The following is a 12,738-nucleotide window of genomic DNA, read 5'->3' on the forward strand; positions in this document are numbered from 1 at the left end:
ATGGCAAACAGAGGACCCAGTTACGGGCTGAGTAGGGAGGTTCAGGAGAAGATAGACCAGAAGTATACTCTGGACCTGGAGGCCAGACTGGTGGACTGGATCATCTTGCAGGTTGGGGGGGACATAGAACGACCAGAGTCTGGGAGACTAAACTTCCAGAGCTGGCTCAAGGATGGAACAGTGAGTCTGACACAAACTCTGGTTGATGTAACCTTGTGCATGTCTTCCATATTCTAAACCTAACTCTTAAAACACATATACAGATCATCTCAGACTAATTCACCATTATCATAATAGACGATATTTGATAGCCTTTGTTATTATGGGGTTTCTTCTCCTGGTTCTCAAAGCCACCAACTACTGCCACCTCTGATGCTAGGTGGGTGTAGGCCAGTTCTAATCTGTCATTCCATTATTTAATCTCTCGTTGCAGATTCTTTGTAGGCTCATTAACAGCCTCTATCCCTCTGGTCAAGAGCCCATAAAGAAGATCCCAGAGACAAAGATGGTCTTCAAGCAGATGGAGAAGATCTCACAGTTCCTACAGTCAGCTGAAGCTTATGGGGTGATCACCGGGGACCTTTTCCAGACAGTGGACTTATGGGAAGGTAGAGCTCTTCCACCTTACACTCACATGCAGCAATTGGTTAGTCCTTATGTTAGATAACTTCAGGTATGTGCCATGTATGTGAATATAGCCTTTCAATATAATATACCTTCCTGGAAAGGATTCATTTGTCAAATCATACATTTCTTTTCTACAATTAAATGTTTTTTTATAACCAATGAGGGAACAACATGGACTACAGGAGACTGCAGAGAGAGCACGCCCCCATCCACATCGACAGAGCCACAGTGGAGGGGTCAAAAACGTACATTTCCTCTGCGTGCACATCACTGACGACCTAAAATGGTCCCTTCACACAGACAGCGTGGTGAAGAAAGCTCAACAGCGCCTATTCAACCTCAGGAGAATCAATACATTTGTCTTGGCTCCTAAGACCCTCACAAACTTCTACAGATGCATCATTGAGCGCATCCTGTCGGGCTGTATCACCGCCTGGTACGGCAATTGCACTGTCCGCAAACACAGGGCTCTCCAGAGGGTGATGCAGTCAGCACAACGCAATACCGGGGGCACACTGCCTGCCCTCCAGGACATCTACAGCACCCGGTGTCACAGGTCAGCTATGAAGATCATTAAAGACCTCAGCCACCCTCCCCACTGCCTTTTCACCCCTCTACCATCTATCTAGAAGGCGGAGACAGTACAGGTGCATCAAAGCTGTGATGAAAGACTGAGAAAACAGCTTCTATCTCCAGGCCATCAGACTGTTAAACAGTCACCACTAGCCGGCCTCCATCCAGTACCCTGCCCTGAACCTTAGTCACTCTTAATAGCTGGCTAATGTAACAGGGTTTTATTGGTGATTCCCCTTGCCACTTTATTGTTAAGCCAATGGGTTTTTGGTTTTAGTTTTGTCTTGCCTTCACCTACTCAACATGGCATCTTATTGGCTGGTTTGCGTAGCTTGCTTACGAGGGAGGATGTTTCATTAGAATCGTCCCAGTGAACAAGCACCAAACCAGCGTGCGTGAGTGCAGAGTTGGATGGTGAGCCGTGCATTGCATGACGTGCAATTTTGTGCTGTTCCTACCAGGTACATTGTTAAAGAATAAATCTCCATGACTGGTGCTACATGTTGGAATTCGTGTCGAGGATTGATTGTACACAACGCAAGAAGAGTACTGTTACAGTGGTGCCGTGACCGTTCTTCTGGATCGGATCATCCTTCGCTGGATTTCCATCTCAGAACTTCGCCGTGGTTGCCGTTGAAGAACCAGATAAGACGTTGCTGGTGCAGTATAGTGCGATATCGCATTTCGCCACAAGAGGGCGCCGCCAACGTTTTATTATCGAAATTGATGATTTCTCTGGCTGAGACACTTCACAGATAAACTATATAACTTTTGTGTTACTTGTTTATTTGAAATTCTAATGTATATCTGATATGAGTAGGGTGAGTTTTACCTGTGTACTAGATATAGGTTAGATTTTGACGTGAGGTTAAAGAAAGAAATATATATATGCATTTTTTTTGCTAGTTACATTTTTATTAGTGTGTTGATTTCCCATTGTTAAAATGGAAGGTGTTGGGAGAGGTAGGGGTTTCCTGTCATTTAATCTGTCACCATCTGTTGGTAGGGGTTCAGGCAAAATTCCAGTTGCTTCTACACCTATGCCTAAACTGGAGGGTTTTGGGAGTTTTGATGATAGTGTACCCATGGAAACGCCCAAGGATGTGTATGACAGAGTTTTGCCAAATACAGGGAGTGGGGAGGTCTCCATGGATTTCATAGCAGACATAGTACAGCAGATTGGTCATTCCATTGGGGAGAACATTGCCTCCTGTTTGGAGTCAAAGGCAATTGTTGGACATGTTGGGGACAATGTTATGGGGAATGCATGCAGCTCTAGGGGTTTGGATGTGTCAGGCCTGAACCTGGTATTGAAGTCTGATATCAGGGAACCAGTGTACTTTCGGGGGGATGGCTCTGAAAAGTGCACAGTGCATGAGTGGGAGGATATGGTCATGGTTTACATGCGTAAGAGGGGCGTATCTGTGATGGACCAAGCTGTTGAGGTTATGGGTAGGCTTATGGGAAGGGCCCGCGATGTTGTTAAAGTGGGCATACGCAGCAATCCCTCCGTTGATTTATCTAAAGGCCCGAGTCCCATCTTTGACATACTGAAACAACATTTTAGTGACACTGCTTTTTCAAGCATGCCCCTCGCTGACTTTTATGCCACATTACCTCTGACTGATGAACAACCATTTGAATATTGGCTCAGACTGAACAGGGCTATGGAGGTTGCTGAAGATTGTCTAAAGAGACAGAAAAAAAGTGTTGAAGACCCATCTCGTGAGCTCACAGTCATGTTCATCAGACACTGCCCTAACGCTGAACTGTCCCTTATCTTTAAGTGCAAGCCATTACAGCAGTGGACTGCTGCAGATGTTCATGAGAGGCTGGATGAATACAGGAGGGAGCAGAGGTACTCTCACTTATCTAAGGTGATCCCAGCCATCACAACAATGAAGCAGGAAGTTGGTGCTGTCATGCCGATCACCATGCCTGCTGTGAGGCCCATCATGGAAGTACCCAATACGTTGCCTTACCCAGCCCAGACTATTCAGGGCTCAGCTGAGCCGATGGAACGTATCCTTGCAATGCTGGAGCGTGTGCTGGAGCAGAGACCACAACAGTCTGACCATAGGTTCCAAAAAGGGAATAGGAGCAAAGTGAAGTCTAATGGGCCATGTAACGTGTGCGGGGATGCTGGACATGATACTTACTTTCACTGCAGGGCCAATCACCTCTGCTTTCTTTGTCATGTAGCTGGCCACGCACGCTCTCAGTGCCCCAAGGCCGCAGCTCTGAGCACAGCTGGTGGAGTCCCTACAGTAACCACTGCTCAGCTTCCGGGAAAACTAGTAGGCCTGCATGTAGAAGGGGAGAGTGTTGGGCCTTTTGTAGAGTCCCCATCGGTGAGAGCTGTTGATTTGGAGTCTGTATATAAAAGTGTTTGTGACGAAATGGAGACTGAGAAGAGTATCATAATGCAGAACACACAGAGGCTTTCTGCACATGATGATTTATTTTATGCCAAGGTGTTAATAGGAGGAGAAGTGGAAGTGAGAGCTATGCTTGACAGTGGATCCATGGCTTGTACCTTGAGCTCTAGGGTCTTACCTGAACTGTTGCGTGCAGGAGTGTTGAAAAGTCCATCATTGAGTCCTACAGAGGTAGTCTTGGTTGGTTGTGGTGGGTTGAAGACGAGGCCTTTGGGAGTATGTGAGCTGGAGATGGAGGTGTACGGATGTAGAGTTGCCGTGCCTACACTGGTGGTTGAAGGCCAGAGTGATGACCTCATCTTGGGCAGCAATCTCCTAAAGCACTTGATTCGCCACCTGAAGACGGATGGAGATCTCTGGAAGAGGGTTTATACTCCTGTGTGTGACGGGGGTGAGGAGAGCAAGCTAATCAATATGATGGCTAATGTGGAGAGATGGAGAGACGGTGAAGTACCTGACAAAGTTGGAACTGTGAGACTAAAAGGGGCTGTGACTCTAGAGCCTATGCAGGAGCACTTAGTCTGGGGCAGACTACGAAACACTCAGAATCTATCAGCGGGCAGTGCTGTTCTCATTGAGCCCAGCAGTTCAAGGTCAACACCAAGGTCAATACTGGTAGGGAGGACAGTAGCTCTATTGCGGGGGGATGGGTGGCTCCCTGTTAGAGTGATAAACCCTTCTCAGAAGACAGTGACTTTGAGACGAAACGCCACTCTAGCCGATGTCTTTCCTTGCATGGCTCTAGAGGACTTTGACTGTTCGTGTGTGAATGATGATTCATCAGCAGCTTTGCAGCAGCAAGTGCAGAGAACGGCTGATATACTCACTGACTGCCAAGATGACTTGACACTGACTGATGACGGTTCCAGCCAACTTCACGATACTGACGGACCTGACAGTTCAAGCGATCCTGAGGTCTTACGTGACTTAGGTTTGACTGATATTGATGTCAACTCCTGTCAAGCGTCTCCTGCTGGTAAGAAGAAACTCATCCAGCTCATAGCTGAGTACCAGTCTATTTTTTCCAGGCACAAGTTGGATTGTGGAAAAGCTTCCGGATGTCTTCACCGCATTCAACTGAGTGATGAGAAACCCTTTCGGATGCCCTACCGACGCCTTTCACCAAATCATTATGAGAAGCTCAAACAAGCATTGAATGAGATGGAAGAACGTGAAATCATAAGGAAGTCTAGTAGTGAGTTCGCCTCTCCCCTTGTCCTTGTATGGAAGAAGTCTGGAGACCTGAGACTCTGTACTGATTTTCGTTTGCTCAATGCTCGCACCATCAAAGACGCCCACCCACTCCCTCACCAGGCTGACGCACTGGCTGCTTTAGGTGGAAATGCCTTTTTCTCGACAATGGACCTTACCTCTGGCTACTACAATGTGGAAGTGCATGAGGATGACCGGAGATTCACAGCTTTTACGTCGCCATTTGGATTGTACGAATACAATCGTATGCCACAGGGGTTATGTAATAGTCCTGCAACCTTTATGAGGATGATGCTAAACATCTTTGGGGATCAGAACTTTCTTAGCCTGCTGTGTTACCTTGACGATGTCTTGGTCTATGCGCCCACTGAAGATCTGGCTATACAGCGCCTGGAAATGGTTTTTGAGCGTCTCAAGGCTCACAACCTGAAGTTGGCGCCAAAAAAGTGTAACTTTCTGCAGAGGTCTGTGAAGTTTCTGGGGCATATCATTAGCGCGGATGGTGTAGCTACAGACCCTGAGAAGGTGAAGGCCATTACAGGAGTAACAGAAGCTGATCTGATGGAAGATGGCACTGACATTCCATCTCAGAAGAAATTGAGGTCATTCCTTGGGATGGTGGTGTATTATCAACAGTTCATTGAAGGTTGCTCGACCATTGCAAAGCCTCTCTTTGGATTGACTACTGGACACAAGGCTCCACGCTGGAAAAAGAAGCGACGCTCACCTGTCAGGAAGTTGACGGCTGCCGACTGGACAACAGAATGCAGACAGGCCTTATTCCAGCTAAAGCAAGCCTTACTGGACCAGGTTTTGTTGGCCCACCCCAACTTCGAAAAACCCTTTCTACTCTCGGTGGATGCGTCCAGCAATGGCTTAGGTGCTGTGCTGTCCCAGGTGCAGGAACAGGGAGCTACAGCGAGACCTATAGCCTTCGCGAGCAAGTCCCTCAGTTATGCGCAGTCGAGGTATCCTGCACACAGGCTCGAGTTCTTTGCCATGAAATGGGCTATCTGTGACAAGTTCCACCACTGGCTACGGGGACAGCAGTTCACGGTATGGACAGATAATAATCCCTTGACATACATTCTGACCAAAGCAAAGCTTGATGCTTGTGAACAGAGATGGGTCGCCAAGCTGGCACCGTACGAGTTTGACATCAAGTACATCCCTGGAAAAATAAATGTTGTTGCAGATGCTTTGAGCAGAGAGCCCTTCGTACGACCCAGTGCACTCCATCGCCTGACAAGGGTCCCGTACGAGACCTTACTAGCTGAAGCCGACGCTGTGCGCACAGACAGAGTGCAAGATGTGTTTCGCTGGTCCAGCCACCCCTTTGACAAAGCCTCTGACTCCAACGAAGTGGTCATTAGCTGTCAGGCTACTGTTGACCCATCTGGTGCTTTATCAAGACATGAAGTTGCAGCTGTTCTTCATTCACACAGGTGCTGGGGGGATGAAGTGGGCTCACATGCACTGCTGTTGCCACAGCTTCCACAGGCTGTTATGCCATCAGAGCAGACCGATGTCGATGTTCTGCCACACGACCGACTGATGAGTAAGCAGCGTGATGACAACGTGATCAGCAGAGTGATCTTCTTTGTGGAGAGGGGGAGAAGACCATCCCGGAGAGAGCGTTCCCATGAGACTGTTGAGGTTTTGTGTCTTCTCAGAAGTTGGGACAAGTTGACCATGAAGATGGGTGTACTGTATCGTGTTTCAAGGAATGTGGTTACAAAGAGGAAAACGTATCTGTATGTGGTTCCAGCCTCCATGAAAGCAATGGTGTTGAAGGGTGTCCATGATGAAGCTGGTCACCAGGGCCAACAGAGAACAGTCTACCTGACAAGACAGAGGTTCTTCTGGCATGGCCTGGAGAGGGAGGTAAAAGCATATGTGAAGTGCTGCAGGAGATGCGTCGTGAGCAAGACTCCTGAACCGGAAGCGAGAGCTCCTCTTGAGAGCATAATAACAACTGAGCCTCTTGAACTAGTGTGCATAGACTTCTGGTCTGCAGAAGATTCTTCAAACAAGTCCTTGGATGTGCTCGTTGTTACTGACCACTTTACCAAATTGGCTCATGCCTTCTTGTGTCCGAACCAGTCTGCTAAGTCAGTAGCTCATCAGTTGTGGAACAACTATTTCTGTGTCTACGGGATGCCTCGCCGTATACATTCAGACCAGGGAGCCAACTTCGAGAGCGCTTTAATAGCCGAACTGTTGAGTGTTGCAGGTGTTCAGAAGTCTCACACCACGCCGTACCATCCGATGGGGAACGGGTCCTGCGAAAGGATGAATAGGACGTTGGGAAACATGATCCGGGCCCTGCCAAAGAGAGCAAAGCACAGATGGCCTCAGGCGCTGAAGTCCATCACGTTTGCGTACAATTGTACAATCCACGAGACCACAGGCTTTGCCCCTTTCCTGCTAATGTTTGGGAGGACGCCAAGACTGCCTGTTGACATAGTCTTTGGCTCAGTCATAGAGAACCCAGAAGTTGTCGACTATGACCAGTTTGTTCAGTCTTTGAGGAGAGATCTGAAAGAAGCCATGAATACAGCACAGGCATCTGCAGCGAAGCAGTTGAAGAGGCATGCTGACCTTTATGACAGAAGAGTCAGAGGAGCACCAGTGGAGATTGGTGATCGAGTGTTGCTGGCTAACAAGGTGGAGCGGGGAAAGCGGAAGCTCGCTGACCGTTGGGAGGATACTGTCTACCTTGTCACTGGGTTGAATGCTGACAGCCACACTTTTAAGATTCAGAACAGCTCCACTGGACGGGAGAAGACGGTACATCGCAACCTGATAATGCCAGTCAACTTCCTTCCTCTTCCCCATGCTGCCGTTGATGAGGGAACAGACATGTCTGGATTAACAGAGTCTGAGGGCATGAATGACAGCCTTATGGTCTCAGCTGCCATGGACACTGCAGTGGATGATGATGCTGAGTACAGAACGAGAGTGTGGGTGTCAGAATTGCCTTCTGAAGGAACAGGTGACACAAGCCTGGAGGGTGATGTGCGATCCTTGGATGCTCAGGATATTCCACCTTTGGATTCTGTGGAAGATATACTGCAGCTGGAAGTTCTGCCTCGGTCAGAGAGTCTTCAAGAATCTGACCGAGACCGTAACAGTGTAGTGAGTGAGCTAATTGACCAGTCTACTTACGATATCCGTACTGACCTACCAAACTCGGACCATTCCTTACCTGATCAGTTACAGACGGACTGTGTTGACAGTCCCACTATTGCAACAGTACACAACACTGTTACCCCTTATGCAGTTGAAGGTAGTCGGGGTCGTATTAGGTCAAGGGCAGGAAGACTATTTAAACCAGTGTCAAGACTGATTGAGATTATGAATCAGCAGACAGTTAGCTCTTGAAGGTTTAATATGTGAATAGAGGGTCAATGGTATTGGCATCTTTTATTTGTTTTGCTTTTACATCATTGTGACCATGATTAGAGGTTGCAAGATGGTAATGTGACGGATATGATCAACTCTCTTATGGTAGTTTATTTTATTACTTGGATGTTTTAAAGTCACTGAGTGTACTTAACATGTAACAGGCATGTTTACCTATGAGGGCTAAGGGGATTGATCAACCGCTTTTCACTCTAATTCTCAAGGAGAATAGTCTAATGACTGGAATATTTAGTGACTGATTTAAAGCAGGGTCTGCATCCTTGATATACACAGCTTTACCTTTTAGTTTCTCTATTAGGTAGTATAAAAATATATCAAATTTTTTTTCCTCTGAGTTATTCTGTACATATGTTGAGTGTCTCTGTATCTGGTATGTTTGCACAGTGCCGTTTTGTATTTTTTATTATTTTTCTTTGCAAGTGGAATTCAGTAGGGGGGAGTGTAACAGGGTTTTATTGGTGATTCCCCTTGCCACTTTATTGTTAAGCCAATGGGTTTTTGGTTTTAGTTTTGTCTTGCCTTCACCTACTCAACATGGCATCTTATTGGCTGGTTTGCGTAGCTTGCTTACGAGGGAGGATGTTTCATTAGAATCGTCCCAGTGAACAAGCACCAAACCAGCGTGCGTGAGTGCAGAGTTGGATGGTGAGCCGTGCATTGCATGACGTGCAATTTTGTGCTGTTCCTACCAGGTACATTGTTAAAGAATAAATCTCCATGACTGGTGCTACATGTTGGAATTCGTGTCGAGGATTGATTGTACACAACGCAAGAAGAGTACTGTTACACTAACACCCGGTACTCTACCCTGTACCTTAGAGACTGCTGCCCTATGTCCATAGTCATTGAACACTGGTCACTTTAATAATGTTTACATTTTAAAAATGTTTACATTTTTTTGTCCATTAAAATAACATCATATTGATCAGAAATACAGTGTAGACATTGTTAATGTTGTAAATGACTATTGTAGCTGGAAACGGCTGATTTTCTATGGAATATCTACATAGGCGTACAGACGCCCATTATCAGCAACCATCACTCCTGTGTTCCAATGGCACATTGTGTTAGCTAATTTAAGTTTATCATTTTAAAAGGCTAATTGATCATTATGAAACCCTTTGCAATTATGCTAGCACAGCTGAAAACTGTTGTCCTGATTAAAGAAGCAATAAAACTGGCCTTCTTTAGACGTGTTGAGTATCTGGAGCATCAGCATTTGTGGGTTCGATTACAGGCTCAAAATGGCCAGAAACAAAGAACTTTCTTCTGAAACTCGTCAGTCTATTCTTGTTCTGAGAAATGAAGGCTATTCCATGCGAGCAATTGCCAAGAAACTGAAGATCTGGTACAACGCTGTGTACTACTCCCTTCACAGAACAGCACAAACTGTCCCTAACCAGAATAGAAAGAGGAGTGGGAGGCCCCAGTACACAACTGAGCAAGAGGACAAGTACATTAGAGTGTCTAGTTTGAGAAACAGACGCCTCACAAGTCCTCAACTGGCAGCTTCATTAAATAGTACCCGCAAAACACCAATCTCAATGTCAACAGTTAAGAGGCGACCCCGGGATGCTGGCCTTCTAGGCAGAGTTGCAAAGAAAAATCCATCTCACAGAATGGCCAATAAAAATAAAAGATTAAGATGGACAAAAGAACACAGACACTAGACAGAGGAACTCTAGTTTTTTTTATTGCTAGGTATTACTGTACTGTTGGAGCTACAAACACAAGCATTTCGCTGTACCTGCGATAACATCTGCAAATCAGTGTACGCGACCAATAAACTTTGATTTGACCTACTAAAGCCAAATATAGTATTGAAATGTCTGTCTGGTATTTTGTGTAACTACAGGGAAGGATATGGCTGCCGTGCAAGGGACCTTGTCGGCACTTGGCAGTATGGCGCTCACAAAGGATGATGGTCAATATCGTGGTGAACCTGATTGGTTTCATAGGTAAGGAACCAATCATGATAGCTGTTTGAAATGAGTTGTACAAAACAGCAATGATACTGTATGTCCATTTCTTTATTACATGCCACTCCAAAATGAACTATTTATGAGTCGCATAACTTGACCCCTCCCACCTGTTTGCTTACATATCAATACTGTAGGTGTAGACCCTTCCTATCTGACTTGTATCAGTTTTAATCTCTCCTGTACAAACATCCATCACAGCAGGTAATTCACCAGTTTTGTCTCCTGTGCTTTTAGGAAAGCTCAGGGAAACCGGCGGGAGTTTTCTGAGGAGCAGTTGCGTCAAGGCCGCAGTCTGATTGGCATGCAGATGGGGGGAAACACCGGGGCGTCTCAGTCTGGCATGAGGGGGTATGGTATGCCACGTCAGATAATGTAAAAATGTCATTTCGCTCCTCTAAATTAATCCAAAATTGCTCTCTCATTAGCTCAGTGGCAGCGTGAAGTTTCCCTGATGATCTCGCTATAGGGGCCCGAGATGTAACCTCATACTGAAAATCTCAGAACACTATTACAGGGCATTACAGATGATGTCCCTCAATAAGCCTTTGTATGAGCTCACAGTGGCTCTTCTTCACTCAGTTACACGGTCAGGTGTGCCATTTCTGTCAGAGTGGATGTTGTTTTTGCATCAGACAGGTGTTCAAGGTTTCTGTCAACACAATTGTGAAATGACAGCAATTGTCTAAGAAGAAATGTTATTTTGAAAAGTAATTGTAATGATAGTCACGATAGTATTAAGTTACAATATTCTTTATTCAGGTAATTTACAGCACCACTAGTCTTATTCTTTACTACACTGCGGAATGTGAATGCAACGCACTACAGCCATTTTTCTTTTTATATAACTGCATTTGTTGCATGATTTCTTTATGCACCAAGTTCGTGTTGAGTATTGAATGTTAAGTCAAATATTTGTTGAAGTACTTCAATTATATGTATTGTTTTCTAGTTTAATTTATGTTACTTAATGTATCCAGATGTATGAGTACTGTGAAATGTCTAATAAAAAGCATGAGCTGGCGCAAAAAGTTGGTAGAGGTGCTGCCTAATGACGAGTTCACTCTAGGCTATAAATAAAGTTACTCTATATACACAAGCTCCCAGTAAATTATTGGGTGACGCACCAATATTTTGTCATCATTGTGCCTTCTCCAGGGTAATGTCACGAATGCTTGAACCAGGTTATGTAGACAAAAAGTGCAATTAGTGCAACCAATGACAATAGTGAGGGGTGTGTCATAGTTATTAGGGTGATGAGATTTTTTTTAAATTAATTGCTAAAAGCATTTAGAATATTAGGCTATTGCAGTGGATGCTGCTGAGGGGAGAACGGCTCATAATAATGGCTGGAACGGCGCTATTGGAATGGCATCAAACACATAGAAACCATGTTTGATACCATTCCACTTATCCCGCTCCAGCTATTACTATGAGTCCATCCGCCCCAATTAGGGTATCTGTGCGCTATTGTTATATTGCAACGTAATTAGATATTGTACATAATATTAGCAACAACATATTATTTCACATACATATTTCATTGTTTACATTTAATTGAATCTTTGTTACATATAATCTTTTGGTTCAACCGTAATGCACAACAAGCATCATCAACAAAGTGGGACTCTAACCCAGGCAGCGCCATCTGTCCTTCAAAAGCCCGATGGTGCGCGCCACCACAGCGCGTACCTGGCAATGGCGCACATTGTAGTTCCTCTCTGCGGGTTGGCGAAAGGGGTGAGCAGCCACCGCTTGAGAGGATATCCACTGTCGCCTGCAAGGTTAGTGAATGGGTTAGGCACTGCAGCAGAGAAACTGCAATTGATTTAGAATTTCTACATTACCGTACCTAGAAGCCAGCCATCACGCACAGCTCCAGCCTCAAGTCTGCGCCCAACACTGCGGTTTCTCCATATGAATGAGTCATGGGTTGACCCAGGCCACCACCATGTCCGCATCACATATGATTTGGACATTCATGGAATGATAAAGCTTTCGATTAATGAAAGCCAATTCACTCACTTGTTGCCCTTATAGCAACATGAGTGCAGTCAATTGCACCGATTATTTAGGAAACCGGACACTGCTGCAAATTGCACTTTTTTTATTTGCCTGGTCACCCACGGTGTAAAGAAACTTTGTAGAGGTGCGTCAATCCAATTATACCTCCTAACACGTCTTGCATAATGCGGCTAAAGCTTGGCTGAGAGATCCCTGACCTGTCAGCCAATTCCCTTTGAAAAGTGCCGGTTGCCAGAAATCCGAGAGTTGTCAGTTGTCAGCACGGCTTGGTTTCTGCGGGTGCTTCTCTGTAAAGCTGGGCCTACTACAGCACAGGGATCCAAGAGAACAGCTCTTGGAAATCGGAACCGGCTCATACGCCACTCATCTTCATTGGCCAGTAAATCTTGCTGGTCTTTGAAAATTCGCTCACTCTGAATTTTTCCATTCGCCAAATCTTCCAACAGTGCCAAAGCAGC

The 12,738-nt window shown here is 45.6% G+C and overlaps 1 protein-coding gene across 1 annotated transcript; it reads left to right on the forward strand.

Moving 5' to 3' along the window:
* On the forward strand, nt 1–10,634 carry LOC120057296 (transgelin-3-like). Its single transcript, XM_039005863.1, has 4 exons — nt 1–180; nt 434–608; nt 10,132–10,234; nt 10,493–10,634. The coding sequence occupies exons 1-4, from the start codon at nt 1–3 to the stop codon at nt 10,632–10,634; spliced, it is 600 nt and encodes a 199-aa protein (XP_038861791.1).
* The last annotated feature ends 2,104 nt before the right edge of the window (nt 10,635–12,738 follow it).

This window comes from Salvelinus namaycush, chromosome 12 (genome assembly GCF_016432855.1).
Source record: "Salvelinus namaycush isolate Seneca chromosome 12, SaNama_1.0, whole genome shotgun sequence".
Lineage (NCBI taxonomy): Eukaryota > Metazoa > Chordata > Actinopteri > Salmoniformes > Salmonidae > Salvelinus > Salvelinus namaycush.